Below are 14,701 nucleotides of genomic sequence, written 5' to 3'. Positions count from 1 at the left end.
ATGATCTTTACTATAAAACTGATTACTTGTTGCACACCCAAAAACTTTAAACACAAATTGAATCATAACATTTTTGTGGTACTCTTATATTGCAAAGAATAAGAACAAAAAACTATTAAATGCAAAGTATATCAAAGATTGCTGGATTGGAAAAAGTAAAAATAACAGAAAATGTACTTATGTCATGGTAGCAATGGAGAATTTTTTTTAAGTTTGGAGTCTCAAAAAGCAGATTAAGAAGGGCATATAAAAGAGGTATACCAATTCATACACATTGAACAGGGAATACATATAGCTGTTCTCACAGTATTAGAACTAAAGATCACCTATTTAAAATTGAACACTAACAATCAATGAGAGGGAATAAATCAAACAATTTCTAAAGTTTAACATCATATGCTCTTTGTAACAAAAGACAAGGCATTATGTCTCACTATTTCTCATTAAACTATTTGTAAACACACTTCAACTAGAATTCACAACTGAAAATTTTTAAAGGAGTTTGAGCTTGAAAATCTCTTACAAAACCCCTATTTTCAGTTCCAGCAATGGCACCAAAGATATAGGTCTGCAAACATCAAAAAGTTAATTACAATGTTTGGAACAAAAACAATTAGAGTGATTTAAAAAGCAAATACAATCATAATGGAGGGGTAAGTATGAGAGCCTTACACGGAGGTGTAAGTATGAGAGCCAGTTTGGTGTAGTGGTTAAGTGCACGGCCTCTTATCTGGGAGAACTGGGTTTCATTCCCCACTTCTCCACTTGCACCTGCTGGAATGGCCTTGGGTCAGCCATAGCTATCTTCAGTGTTGTCCTTGAAAGGGCAGCTTCTGTGAGAGCCCTCTCAGCCCCACCTACCTCACAGGGTGTCTGTTGTTGGGGGGAGGGAGGTAAAGGAGATTATGACCACTCTGAGATTCAGAGCATACGGTGGGATATAAATCCAATATCATAGCTAAGATATTAATTCTCCAAACAATTTCGTTAAAGGGAATCAATATAAAAAACAGGGGTTTTTTTGTAGCAGGAACTCCTTTGCATATTAAGCCACACACCCCTGATGTAGCCAATCCTCCTGGAGCTTACAGTAGGCCCTGTACTAAGAGCCCTATAAGCTCTTGGAGGATTGGCTACATCAGGGGTGTGTGCCTAATATGCAAAGGAGTTCCTGCTACAAAAAAGCCCTGGTTTTTATATTGATTCCCTGAAACCAATTCAGACGCAAGTTTCTAGAAACACAACACACCCTTGCCCATTCTTGACCACTGAACTTATTTCTCTTATATGTTTTCCCTTCCCTCTGCTTAAACATGTTCTGCTATTGTTCAATGACTCATTTTCTTATATAACACAAGAAACTAAATACTCTGTAAAGTACATATTTTTCAGCTGTAATCACCAACCTGACATCCTTCTTTGAGCGCAGTGGAAAGAATTCATAATTCCTTTTTGCATCAGTTCCACATGTTTCCCTTTTAACTTCTGCCCAGCATCCAATAGCAATAGTGAAGGTGGATGCTGGCATCGGCATGGTCACATAATAAAACCAACTGTATCTGCCTATTAAAAAGAGCATCAGTTATCTGCTGCATAGACATTTGTTCAGCTAAACCCAGTAACTGCTTCTCTGTCAGCTGTCCAAAAAGTCTGAGGGTTTTCCCCCTTCAAATTCTGCCATACTGATTTTATATTATCACAGATTATTATGACTATACCACAAAATATAACAAGACAGAGCTAAGAATTCTGATCTGTGAAAACATGAGAAGAATCATAGAATCATAAAGTTTGAACGGACCTGCAGGGTCATCTACCCCAACCACCTACAAAATGCAATAAATTTACAAGTACCTCCCCCCCCCCCCTACAACCCAAGGGGCCCCCGCTCCAAGCCTAGAAGATGGGGGGACCCCACAAACTCTCCAGGATTCCTGGCAAAACTGGACTGGAAAAAAATTGCTTTCTGACCCCAAAATGGCAAACAGAATTTCCCTGGGTGTGTAAGAAGGGGTCACAGGAACTACACTGATGCAATCCTTCCTGCCCTCCTTCTCATGATCTGCCTGTTCCCATAATCAGCACTGAAGTCAGTTGGCCATTTAACCTCTGTTTAAAAAACTCCAAAGAACTAGAGCCCACCACCTCATGGCTCTGCTCAAGACTGTACAAGTAAATCCATATTTTATTCCAAGAAACCCATTTCTGCAGAAATGAATCAGCACTCATGACCATTAAGTAAGCACTCTTGACAATTTCCTTTTATTAAAGATCAGAAGAAATTCAACATGCACCTTCTATTCAGTTGTAATTTCCTTTAAAGGAATAGCATTATGAATTCTGTTTTCATCTATAAATATACCCTCACTGTTGAATGACTGGAAGAAACCAAGGGAATTCCTAATCTGTAGATGCGGATGTGTTTTCTCTGAACTCAAAGGCACTATCATACATTCATGTTAATCACATAACCAAATTATGGCCTGCACATCTGAAGCAGACATCACCAGACATAAATATCATCTTAGAATCAATGGAGGGAATTCAGATATAATCAGCTATGCAGAGAGTAAGTGATGTGTCATAAGTAAACAGGAAAGGTGCTGTTTAGGGATAGGCATGAACCAAAGCACAAAGCAAAATTTGTCACAATTTATGCCCTGTTTGTGGTTTGCAAACAGAAGTTCATAGGGATTCATGGATGGAGGAGAAAGCAGGGATTTAAAGGGGCTCAGAGTTCCTTTAAAATAGGGGTGTCAAACTCATTTGTCATGAGGGACAGATCTGACATAAATGAGACCTTGTTTGACCAGGCCATGTGTGTCATAAAATATGCCAGGTAGCAGAGATATAAATTTTATAAAGAACACAAACACAGTTAAAGGTTTTTTTAAAAACTTAAAATAAAACATGCTTAAAGCATTAGCACTTGTTGGTCTTAATGGTGCTTTCTTTGTATCTCTCCTGTGTGATCCAGGGAACTGGGCAAAGAACACTGAAGCTCTTTCTTTCCTTCCCCGGGGGCCAGGAGGGGGAGGATCCTCAGCCAACAGAAAGAAGAGATGCTTGGTTCAGTAGCTCTACTGTGTGATTCAGCAAGCCTGGCAAAGCAAGCTGTGATGCAAAAGGAAGTAAGAGAGAGGGAGAAGGAAGCAGACAACAGCCAGTTGTTTGGGGAGCCCTCTGGGGAGCCTGGTTAGGCCCCCAGGATTCATGTTTGACACCCGTGTTTTAAACCCTTGTTTCTGTTCCCTATGAAAGCCACAAAAACAGCTGAGCAGCAGGGAGGTGCTTCCACCATTCACCTGTTACAGGCCGTCTTGTGCAATCCCTTTTAACAGACAGTCCAAAACAGATGAGCAGCAGAAATCACCTCCTCTCTGGACAGCTGTTTTTTGGGCTGTCTTCTGCTTTCCCTTTCAAGGGATTGGACAAGACAGCCCAAAACAGCTGAATGGCAGGGAACAAAGCTGTTCTTTATTGATGAGCTGTTTTTTGGGCTTTCAGCAAACCCCACTTAAAGGAACTGTGGTCCCTTTCAACATAATTTGTTGGGCCACAAACCACAAACCAGTTCCATTTGCGAACATACCTCCTAGTTCAGTTTGGTTCATGTTCAGTTTGTGCCCATCTCTAGGACTGTTACACTAACTCTATTTATTTATTTATTTACATTATTTATAGTTTGCCTTCCTCTATACAGACATGAGCCTTAAGACCAATAGTGTTTTGATGTATTGTACACAGATGTATTTATAGTAGACCCCCAAACTCCATAATAGAATCATAAGTGTAATTTAAGAATAAATTAAAAATTCAAGAATAAAGCAGCAGCAATATGGAAAATTGTGAGGGAGAATAATGGGGTGAAATACAGTGCAGCTTAATTGCAAAATGAGAGTAGAAGCCAATGAGGCAGAATCAGAGAAACCAACCAAAGACAAAGCAGCTTCACTAAATTGTCAGAAAGCTAGCTAAGGAAAGAGGGGCCCATAGCCAAATGGACACAAAACAGTCATGGACACAATTCACCTTTCCACATGACACTGAAGTGGTCCAACAGAGAGGAAAAAACATCAGCAAGCTTAGTGACTAGTGTTCCTTGCAGAAAACACATAAGTTAATTCCTTCCCTTTAATACTCTGTGCCAGTAACTCATAATAATCAATTGGACTATCCAGTTTTACATAAACATGTATAAGAAACTGGCAAGATTTCAACATATGGAGTAAAAAAAAATATTCTAGGGGAAAAAACTCAACCTAGAAAATTTTTTATTTCTATACTTGAGTCCAATCACACTTTAGAGACCAGCAAGATTTTAGGGATATAAACTTTCAGGAATTAAAGCTTTGACTCTTGAAAGCTTATACCTCCAAAATCTTGCTGGTCTCTTAAGGTGCTACTGGACTTGAACCTAAGGGTGTGGCCACACAGCAGGGTAAACATGATCTGGCCCCGCATCTAATTTCTCCATTATTTTTGGAACTCAGAAATTTGATCAGACATACCATCCTTAACCTGCTTCATCCCACACTCACTCATTAAGCATGTGCATAAACACTTACAGAAAATATCGCTTCAAACTCCTGGCAGCTAGTGGCCAGTGGGATTGCAGGAGGAGGCTTCTGTAGCGAGGCTTTGAGAGAAGTGTTTTTTAAACTGTGCTTTTAAAAAATTAAATGTTTCAAAAGTTTCAGAGCTGGGGGGAGAGAACACAGAAGCTTCATCCTGTGTGCTGACTTTTTCTTTAAAAGCATTCAACAAAGCTGGAGTCACAGCATCATTCTCTGACTGCCTCCCTCTCCCTTCCTCTCTGAAAAAAAAATCATCTTTTCAATTAACTCCTTTCCCAACCATGTGTGCCGCAAAGCTGCAGGCCAAAAACAGCTGAAACACATAGACATCGTTCTTTAGAAGGTTTAAAAGGATTTTAAAAGAGAAACACACCGGGTGAAGATCTGTGTACCACTAAATAAATTTTAAAATGGAGCCAAAACAAGTGAGCACTCTAGCTCTGTAAGGACTATATATCCCATGTTTTATTATGCATTCCCATCTCTCTCTCTCTCTCTCCTCCCTTTTGAATAATAGAATAGAATACTGTTTGTAATAGAATGCAATATATAGGAATAGATTTTTTTCAGACACAACACCTCTTAAGAACAACATATTGTTCGGTGGGAGGGGCAGTGGCTCAGTGGTAGAGCATCTGCTTGGGAAGCAGAAGGTCCCAGGTTCTATCCCTGGCATCTCCAAAAAAGGGTCCAGGCAAATAGGTGTGAAAACCTCAGCTTGAGACCCTGGAGAGCCGCTGCCAGTCTGAGAAGACAATACTGACTTTGATGGACCAAGGGTCTGATTCAGTATAAGGCAGCTTCATATGTTCATATAGTGATTGTCACCTTCACGCTTGAGGGGAGACAGATGGGCAGCATAAAGTTAACTCTCTCACAATTAGAAAAAATTCTCTTACACAGTTATCTCCTATATTGATATATTTATTGCATCAAATGTTGTTTCCCCTAAATTGGATACATACAGCTGCTGACCCTGTGCACTTGGCTTGTTGCCCCTGCTTTGTCTCAAAATGTTTACATCATTTTATATGCTAACTCATTTTTTTAAACTCTTTCTATACATTTGAATGTTTTTCTTGCATTTCATTGTATCTGAAGAAGTGTATGTGTAACACACAAAAGCTTATACCTTGAATAAAACTTTGTCTTAAAAGTACTACTGGACTCTTACTTTATTCTGTTGCTTCAGACCAACACAGCTACCCACTTGAATCAATGCTATACTAAGCAGAGTTACTGCCTTCTAAATTAATTGAAGTCAGTGGGCTTAAAAGGGTATAACAAAGGGTATACACAAACAAAACCCAGAAGTCGTAGTTCACTTAACATAATGGCCAAAATGCAGAAGGGAAATGGAAGCAAAATGTTACTTTCTAAGTCGACATCAGGAATTCTCAAAAGAAAGATTTTAATCTAGATCTATTCTAAGCCCTTTTGTACATGTGTTACCAGGAGATCAATGCTTTTGGGAAGTAAGCTTCCACCCCCACCCCCACCCCCAGCATCGTGGTGCATCGTGGTGAATCCTTCATGGATTCCTTGGCTTTTCTGCAATCTTTCCCAAACCTACTTTTTTGTACAGTTTTGTGAAAAATCACAACAGAGCCTGGCTGGCTGCAGTCTGTGAGGGAAAGACTCTGTGGCAGCCATTCCCCCTCTGTCACTGAGGTTATTTTTTTAAATTGGCAATTGGATGTCATTATGTTATTATAACTAGGTTTCTGTTTTATTTTAAACAGAGATGTGCTTCAAAAATTTAGCCATGAAAATACTATGAATAACTTCATTTTGTGACATATTGCTGCAATGCCAACACATCCCTGTAGCAAGTCAAACCTCTATTTTAATTAAAAACCTGTTGAACATAATCAGCTGAATGATTCTACCAGGACATTATGTGATGAGATAGACTGCTTAAATAGAACAAACAAGCTAGCAATCTCCAGCAAGTGACAAAAACCCATTTAAGTATCTTTTAGCTGAGGAAAAGATGTTTTCGTTACTTTTTAACAGTAAAACACACCAAACACAAAAACACAACACATACAAAGCTAGGAAAGTGATTGGAATCTGAGCCTTTGTGTATGGGCAGACAAGCAGTAACAACCAGGAGAACCAATTCCACTTGCCAGTAAAATTCAATAGTTTGGAGATCAAACTGCCCTTGGGAAAACTTGAGCTATGGAACTTGATTACACCTATACATATCCACTTCCAGCAAAGCAAACTGCCCATGGGATAGAGAACACAAACAATTACTCTAAAGAAATAGGGTCAGCAAACACAGCCAGCTCAGGCTACTAAACTGTCATACTCCACCTCCCCCCCCCATCCCCCATGAACCCAGCAGGATCCTGTGAAGTCTGGCTTGGGTGAACGTAAAGTGGTGGCTATGCTGCTGCTGTACAGGAAAAGTCCTTCTTCTGCAGCACAATTTGAGAGAGAGAAGGTGCCACCTCAACAGAATCCAAGCAGCTGCTTGGGTCACTTTGATGATGAACCAGTTCAGGCACAAAAGTCTTTAACTAGGTTAAGCCAAATACTGCACTGCAGTTGGTAATGAAGAAACAGCACTTTCTAGTACATGTTGCACTGCTGAAGAATCAAAGGCAAAAAATTATCTGGGTGACTCACAAACTAGTTGACATGCTGATTTTCAGAAATGGCCAGGAACAGGAACTTAGGAAAATGCTGAACTACTGTCCCAGGTTGAGACCCTGGACAGTAGCTATAACAAAATTATCCTTGAATGGATGAAAGTAGCAGTGTACAAGAAAGAAAACTATTGAGAAAGTCCACACCATGGTCTTGCTGGCAAAACTGGGGGGCGGAGGGAGGTGTGTGAAGTGATGGACTTTGTATGCATGGCTACACTTGTCCACAAAATATAACAGTTACAAGTGCCTTTCCCCTTCTTCAGGTTTTTTTTAAACCAAAATCAGACTTGAGATGCAAAATAGTGGCAGGACCAGTCACTTAGCCATTTCTTTATCCAAGGTCACACTTCAAAGCATATTGCTCCCCCCATTAAAAAAACCAATTCTGAGCATAAGGCAAAGGGTTACTCCGCTCTTCCCAGCATTCATCATTCCTATGCAAGCGTAACACTTCTTCACATTAAAAAAAATAGGTTAGGAGAAAGATTCTCATGTGACTATGTATTTTGTTTAACTGATGCCATACTTATAATGACTACAATGAACTGAAAGACTTCAACGCATGATGGGGAAGCAGTGATGATTAAATATGAATACAATGGTGGGTTATTTATTTATTTTAGGGAATGGGAAGTCTCCGCGTTCTACCCCCAAAGTCCCCAGGTATTTCCTGAGTTGGATGTGGCCATCCTGTACTGGGGGGAAATTAAAGCCAGTACTTTTTCTATTCTCTATGGCAGTAGAAGACACAGCTTGGACAGCTATATCAGAGCACAATCAGTGCAAAAACTATGAAACACTGACGTAACTTGGGACACACTAATGAACAGTGTGTTTAAATTTTTTCCATAATGAAACTTCTCTGGTTACAAAGCATCTTTTTTCACACTAAAAAAGACTACCAATACCAAACAAAATTTAATTCAAAACTGTAATATTAAATTATTAGTAAGAATGCCAGAATTTGTTGAACTGCGAAGCACTCTATATACAGAATTCCAACTGCAGAATTTTTCCACAAATATTGTCTCCTCATTTTCTTATTAAAGGACCTGAGGACAGTTGTAAAACTGCAATCCAGAGCACACTTATTTGGGATTATGCCCCATTAATCTCAATGAGTTTTACTTCCAAGTACACATGCATATAATCAGATTGTACATAAGATAAAATCTGTGAAGCACTAAAAAGAGCTATATACATCACTGCAAACAATAAATGTTTAAGGACGCAAATACTACAAACTGAAAACAGATGAGACCATAATTTCAAACTGTAAAACTACATTTAACTATGTTCTCTTCAACACTAATATACCTTTCCCGCCCTTACAACTAAAATCTGAAAGGGTGGGTTGTTGCTTTTTTTGCTCGTTTCCTAAGGCTCCTACAAAACTTTCCTCCTGTTAAACAACACATTTCCTGTTCCCTCAGAGCAGTTTTTCACACAATTAGTTGTATTTGGTAAATATACCTGAATACAAAATACTGACAGCCAAATTATTCTTTGTCTGTACAGTCCTGCCCTGAGTTCAGTTTCATGCTCATACAGAAGTATGACTAAAGCTGCAGTTGTGTGCTGCACACTTACCTGGAAGGAAGCAGAACAGAACATAGTGGATTCATTTCCAAGTAAACATGTGTAATATGGCCCTTTACAAGACTGATAACAGGAACTAGCTTTTGTTAACTCCATTGGCTCCGAGAGCCACCACCCGCTTTGAGATGCCTGATTAGAACACGTAAACTGCTGCTATCCCCCTTGCAGCATTGTGTGTGACTATTTAGGAAGATCAGAGCTTCCAGAATTGTGTAAGCCTAGTCCTGAATATATTTAATTTGTTCACTGAGGTTAAGATGAAGCTAGGCAAATAATGCTTAAAACAGATTATGCTTCACAGATCTTTACATGAGACTCACTAGAAGAAAGTATTATTCAAGACACTTTACAAATAAATCACAAGACTAGATGACATCCTCTTGGTGAGGAGTGATGAGTGCCTCAAGGATCTGTCCTGGGACCTGTTTTGTTTAATATCTTTATAAATAATTTGGATGAAGGAATAGAGAGAATGCTTATTAAATTCCAGATGATACTAAATTGGGAAGGTAGAAGACTGAGACAGGATACAAAATGATCTTGACAGGCTGGAAAACTGGGCTAGAACAAATAAAATGAATTTTAACAGGGATCAATGTAAAGCTCTGCATTTAGGTAGGAAAAATCAAATAATTATAGGATTGGGAGACTTGTCTTGGCAGTAGTATATACAAAAAGGTTCTAGAGGCCTTAGTAGACCATATACTAAACATGAGTCAGCCGTGTAATGTAATGGGTAAAAAGGGCAAATTAAATTCTAGGCTGTATCAACAGAAATATAGTGTTCAGATCACATGAAGTGATGGTATCATTTTACTCTGCTTTGGTTAGACCTCACCTAGAGCACTGTGTTCAGTTTTGGGCACCACAATTGAAGAAGTATATAAACAAGCTGGAATATGTCCAGAGCAGTGCAATGGTGAGGGGTCTGGAGACCAAGTTCTATGAGGAAATGTTGAAGGAGCTAGATATGTTTAGACTGGAGAGAGGTGATATGAATCACCATCTTAAAGTACCTGAAGGGCTGTGCAAAACTGTTTTCTGTTGCCCCAGAAGGTTAGATCAAAACTAATAGGTTGAAATTAAATCCAAAGAGTTTCCAGCTAAACATTAGGAAAAACTTCTTGATAGTTAGAGTTGTTCCTCAGTGGAGCAGGCTTCATCGGAACAGAGGCTAGGTGGCCATCTGATAGCAATTCTGATTGTGTGAATTAGGCAGATCATGAGAAGGAGGGCAGGAAGGGTAACATCATTGCTTAATCCTCGTGGCCCTTTCTTACCCAGGGAAATGATGATCGCCACTGTGGGGTCAGTCAACAATTTTTCTCCAGACCAGTTTGGCAAGGGATCCTTGAGGTTTTTGCCATCTTCTGGGCATGGAGCCTGCTGAGCATGTATGTGTGTGGGGGGGAGGTATTTGTGAAGTTCCTGCATTGTGCAGGGGGTTGGACAAGATGACCCTGGAGATCCCTTCCAACTCTATGATTCCATGATCATAAACAAGACAATGCCTTAACACAATATAGGCCCCACTGATTTCTGTATTAAAATAGCATTACACACCATACATATGTTGTACAAACATCACCCCACTTTTGCATTTTTAGCTACACCTGACAAAATCAGGAGATTAGGCTATTAAGAGACATTACAGATGGGATCCCATTATTATGGGCCACCCTAACTAAAGCAATGTTTTTTTTTAAACATCTGTGCATTGAGGGCACATAGAGTTTCCATGCATTGCTCTCCATTATTGCAGCTCTTTCCAATACTTCCCCTCCCCTATCATTTCAGGGTTTCAGACCCATATTATTTAGGAGGCTGGAGTGCAGAGGAGTAAGCAGATGAAACTACTCCTTTTCCTCTGCAGAAGGAGGGAAAGGAATAATTTCACCCCCATGCCTCCTCAGAACAATCTCCACTCTCCATCATGTGGCTATTTCTCCAAGAAGGTCCCACAGCAAAATGCTCAGGAGCAGAAGTGTCTTCAGAAATGAGGAAGACTGCAGGAAAACGTTGTGTTACTTGTATTTTCATGCAATTTAGAAATTACTAATCAGAAACTCCAAGACTTTGCAATGAGACAAAAGGGACAGATGAGAAAGAAGGGGTGATCACTGAGAAATGAGAAATATGAAGGTCAGGAAAGTAGGAATGAAGAAGACACAGGTAAGGTCAAAAAAAGGTAGGAGAGCTTGGAGTGTCAGCATGTGATTTATCAGATGTATTGTCCCAGTGTTAACACATCTTACAAACAACATTTTGTGCCATATATTAAGATGCACACTGTACCTTCCTCGGATTCATTTGGTTCTGCAGCATTTTCACCACTCATTAAAACAACAAAGCATGCATCTGCTCGGACTGTAGCTTGCCATGTTGACATGGCAACAGGTGGTTCTTGGCATGGAAAAAGGGCCCTGTTGTTTATTGGCGATCCTACTGTATAAACACATGGTCTACAGGGAAGAAAGAAAGACAGAGTAAAGTAATACAAATTGTACAAATCATTATAGAAAATACCAAGTTCTCAACAGAAACAGAAATTCCAATCATCAATATCCTAATTCATCTTGTTTTTTACACAGATTAAGAGTGTTGGAGATAAGTCATTAAATGTAAAACATATCACTCCTGGGCTTGTCTTCTGTTTCTTCACAATTAAGAGGCAAAGCAAAAATGCTACACTTCTTCATTACTGGGAATCACGTCCAGGCCCAGTGCTAGGGCCTTGGGCGCCCCAGGCCAGCACCTGCCCTGTGCCCCCCTGCTTGCCTTGTCACATGCCTGCCTGTGGGGAGACCAGGCGCAGCAGTGCAGCAGAGGAGGTCTGGACGGGCTCCTGCCACCTGTGCAGTGCAGTCTTGGAACACTTCCAAGACTGCACTCCACTGGTGCGGCTCACCCACGGCCCCTATTCAGCCTTCTCCAGCAGACCTGAGAAGTCTGAACCATGCTGCCCAGCTGCTTTTGCCTTCAAGGCGAGAGTGGCTGGGAGGGGGGCATTCCCCTCTGAGCTTAACTTTCCCTCATGAGGGAAGCCAGGTTCAGAGAAGCCCTGCCACCTGCCTACTTTCGCCTTAAAGGCGAGAGCAGGCGGGTGGGGGGTGTTCCCCTCGTGAGGAAAGCTGGGCTCAGAGAAGACCCATTGCCCACCTGCCCACCTTTAAGGTAAGAGCAGCTGGGTGGAGGGCATTCCCCTCTGAGCTTGATTTCCCTCATGAGCGAAGCCGGGCTCAGAGAAGCCCCACCGCCCAGTTGCTTTCGCCTTTAAGGTGAGAGCAGCTGGGCAGGGCAGTTCTTCTCTGAGCTCGGCTTCCCTTATGAGGGAAGCCGGGCTTATTGGAGAGCACAAGGCCACATGCTGTCCTGGTGCTCTCAGCTTCCCAGGTTTGCAGCCTGGGAAGCCAAGAATGGCAGGGCTGGGGAGGGGGTGCCTTAGGCAGCTGCCTACCTCACCTACTCCCACGCCCCAGTCAAGATCATGTCATTATGGAAACATCCATAAACTGACCATCTATCATCATCAATATATCTAATCATCAACATGGCCAACTCTATGGATACTTAAATCAATAGACTGCAGTCAGGAGCAGATAAGTCAGATCTATCTAGAACCCTAAGATGAACACCAAGTATGCAGAAAAATCTGAAATCTTTTTGGGGAAAACCACACTAGGTGGGTAAAAGAACAGAAGCAGTATCTCTAAGAAAGTACCTCTAAGAAATAAATGCCCCCAGTGGCCATTGCTAGGCAACCACAACAGTACTGTCAGCATTCAACCCACGGTTTCTGTCAATAAAAGGAAGGGGGAGGGGTCAGGGTCCTTTCCAGTGCTGTTCTGGCTTTCGAGAGAGGAATCCCTGGGCCCAGACTCTCTGCCAGCTGGAGATCAGATGTAAAAGCAGGAGACCTCCAGGTCCCACCTAGAGGCTGGCAACCCTTACTCAGCCAAAGTTTTCCCATGGAGAGGCTCCTAGGCAGAGGGAAAGCTGAGAACAGAGAATCAGATAAAGGTAGGCTGCCTGGTAAGTAGGAAGAAAAGAAGGAAGTAGGAAAGGGGAGATGCTGCAAGGAAAGGAAAAGGTCTGCTGGAGAAGGCTGAATAGGGGGCGTGGGTGAGCCGCACCAGTGGAGTGCAGTCTTGGAAGTGTTCCAAGCATCTCCCCTGCAAGGAGGCTGCAAGGAAAGGAAAAGGCTTTTTTGTGGTGGTATTCACCAGTACTGAGTATCAGCGGCAGGGGTGGGGTGGGGTGGGGTGGGGTGGGGGGTTGAGAGTGCTCTCCCAAGCTTGAGAGAAGAATTTGTGGAAATGGTACAATCTCAGGTATGAGTTACTGACACTTTAAAAAAAACAAAATGTACTAGCGAATATCTGCTTGGGAAGCAGAAGGTCCCAGGTTCAATCCCTGGCATCTCCAAAAAAGGGTCCAGGCAAATAGGTGTAAAAAACCTCAGCTTGGGACCCTGGAGAGCCGCTGCCAGTCTGAGAAGACAATACTGACTTTGATGGACCAAAGGTCTGATTCAGTATAAGGCAACTTCATATGTTCATATGACATGCTCCCTGCAACTCTTTGAAGTTCCATTGTTTATGTTATAATTAGTGGAATGTTAACTGTCATGAAATGTGGCCTTATGAAAAGAGAGATTTTATATTGCAGAAACATGGGGAAGGGGATACAGTATGCTCCCATACATATGCCTTTGTGGAATCTCTGTCACTAGGAGTCAGGGCATCCAATATCAGGAGAGAAGGACAGATTTTGCCCCTGAAACAGTGTTTTCCAAAGGGGAGAGGTTTGCTTTACTCACTGCAGTTAAAAAAAACCCAGCCATTTTTATTACTTGGAGAAAGGGAAGTACTACACCTAATGATATTACTGGAATGGAAGCTAAACTTTCCTTTAATGACCTCACAGTGTACAGACAGCTGTGTCCTGCATGACCCATGCAACTCACCAGTAGCAATGAGAACAAAGGCAGAAAGCATTTGTATAGGCGCACCACTTGACCATAGTCTTGCTCTAGTTTCAGGTTATTGATAATGTTGAAGTGTGTCAAAGATCCTAAATATCATGATGGTGAGAAAAAAACTTCCTTGAGCTGGCAAAGGAGAAAGCAGGAAGGTCCCTGTTGGCATGCTAGCAGGGGCTGAGTAAAATCTGACTGAATTTCTCTTTTTTTCACATGTATTTGAGGCCTGGAGTGCCCAGAGGTGTAAGCCAAAGGGCTCTGGGCCTTCAGTTCATAGCTTGAAGGTTGTTGCCTACATCTGGAAGCAGAAAGACAAAAACCCTTTCCCCCTTCCTGTTTGTTTCTGTTTTATTTTGTTTACTTCATTTATACCCCCCCTTTTTCCCCCAGTGGGGACCCAAAGCATTTTATGTTGTTCTCTCCATTTTATCTTCAAAGCAACCCTGTGATTAGCTGAATGTGACTGACCCAAGGTCACCCAGCAAACTTCCATAGTAGCATCAGGATACAAACTTGGGTCTCCCAAATCCTAGTCTGAAGCGCTAACCACTACACAACACTAGTTCTCAGGAGGCACTTTTGAATGTCTATTGGGGAGAAATGCAAGGTTTAGTTAATTAAATAAAGCTCAAATTTTACAACTGCACTTTAACACAGTGCTACATTAGCATGTCAGCAAAATAACCACATGGGCTAGAGATCTCTGGTGTGCAAACAAATTATGTATTTTGCATGAGTTACTGCACAACTTAAACAAGACACAAAGTCACATGGGGAAACTCTTTTGCCTTGTCTGCATCATGTTTAATTCTGGCCATACAGACCAAACCCAAGAACTGGCTTTTGCATGTTTGTATGAGTTTTTCTGACCTCACCACTGATTG

The 14,701-nt window shown here is 41.4% G+C and overlaps 1 protein-coding gene across 1 annotated transcript in view; it reads right to left on the bottom strand.

Annotated features, from left to right (window-relative positions):
- AOPEP (aminopeptidase O (putative)) overlaps positions 1-14,701 on the bottom strand; it is a 392,059-nt gene that overhangs the window by 364,637 nt on the left and 12,721 nt on the right. The window contains exons 3-4 of the mRNA XM_060235458.1: positions 11,132-11,298; positions 1,407-1,563 (exon numbers count right to left, since the gene is read on the bottom strand). Of these exons, the coding sequence (XP_060091441.1) occupies positions 1,407-1,563; positions 11,132-11,298 (324 nt within the window). The remainder of the gene's footprint in view (positions 1-1,406; positions 1,564-11,131; positions 11,299-14,701) is intronic.

The sequence above is a fragment of the Heteronotia binoei genome, chromosome 4, assembly GCF_032191835.1.
Source record: "Heteronotia binoei isolate CCM8104 ecotype False Entrance Well chromosome 4, APGP_CSIRO_Hbin_v1, whole genome shotgun sequence".
NCBI classification, from domain to species: domain Eukaryota; kingdom Metazoa; phylum Chordata; class Lepidosauria; order Squamata; family Gekkonidae; genus Heteronotia; species Heteronotia binoei.
Note: the sequence above shows the minus strand (reverse complement) of the source record. Positions and strands in the feature narration are given on the sequence as shown.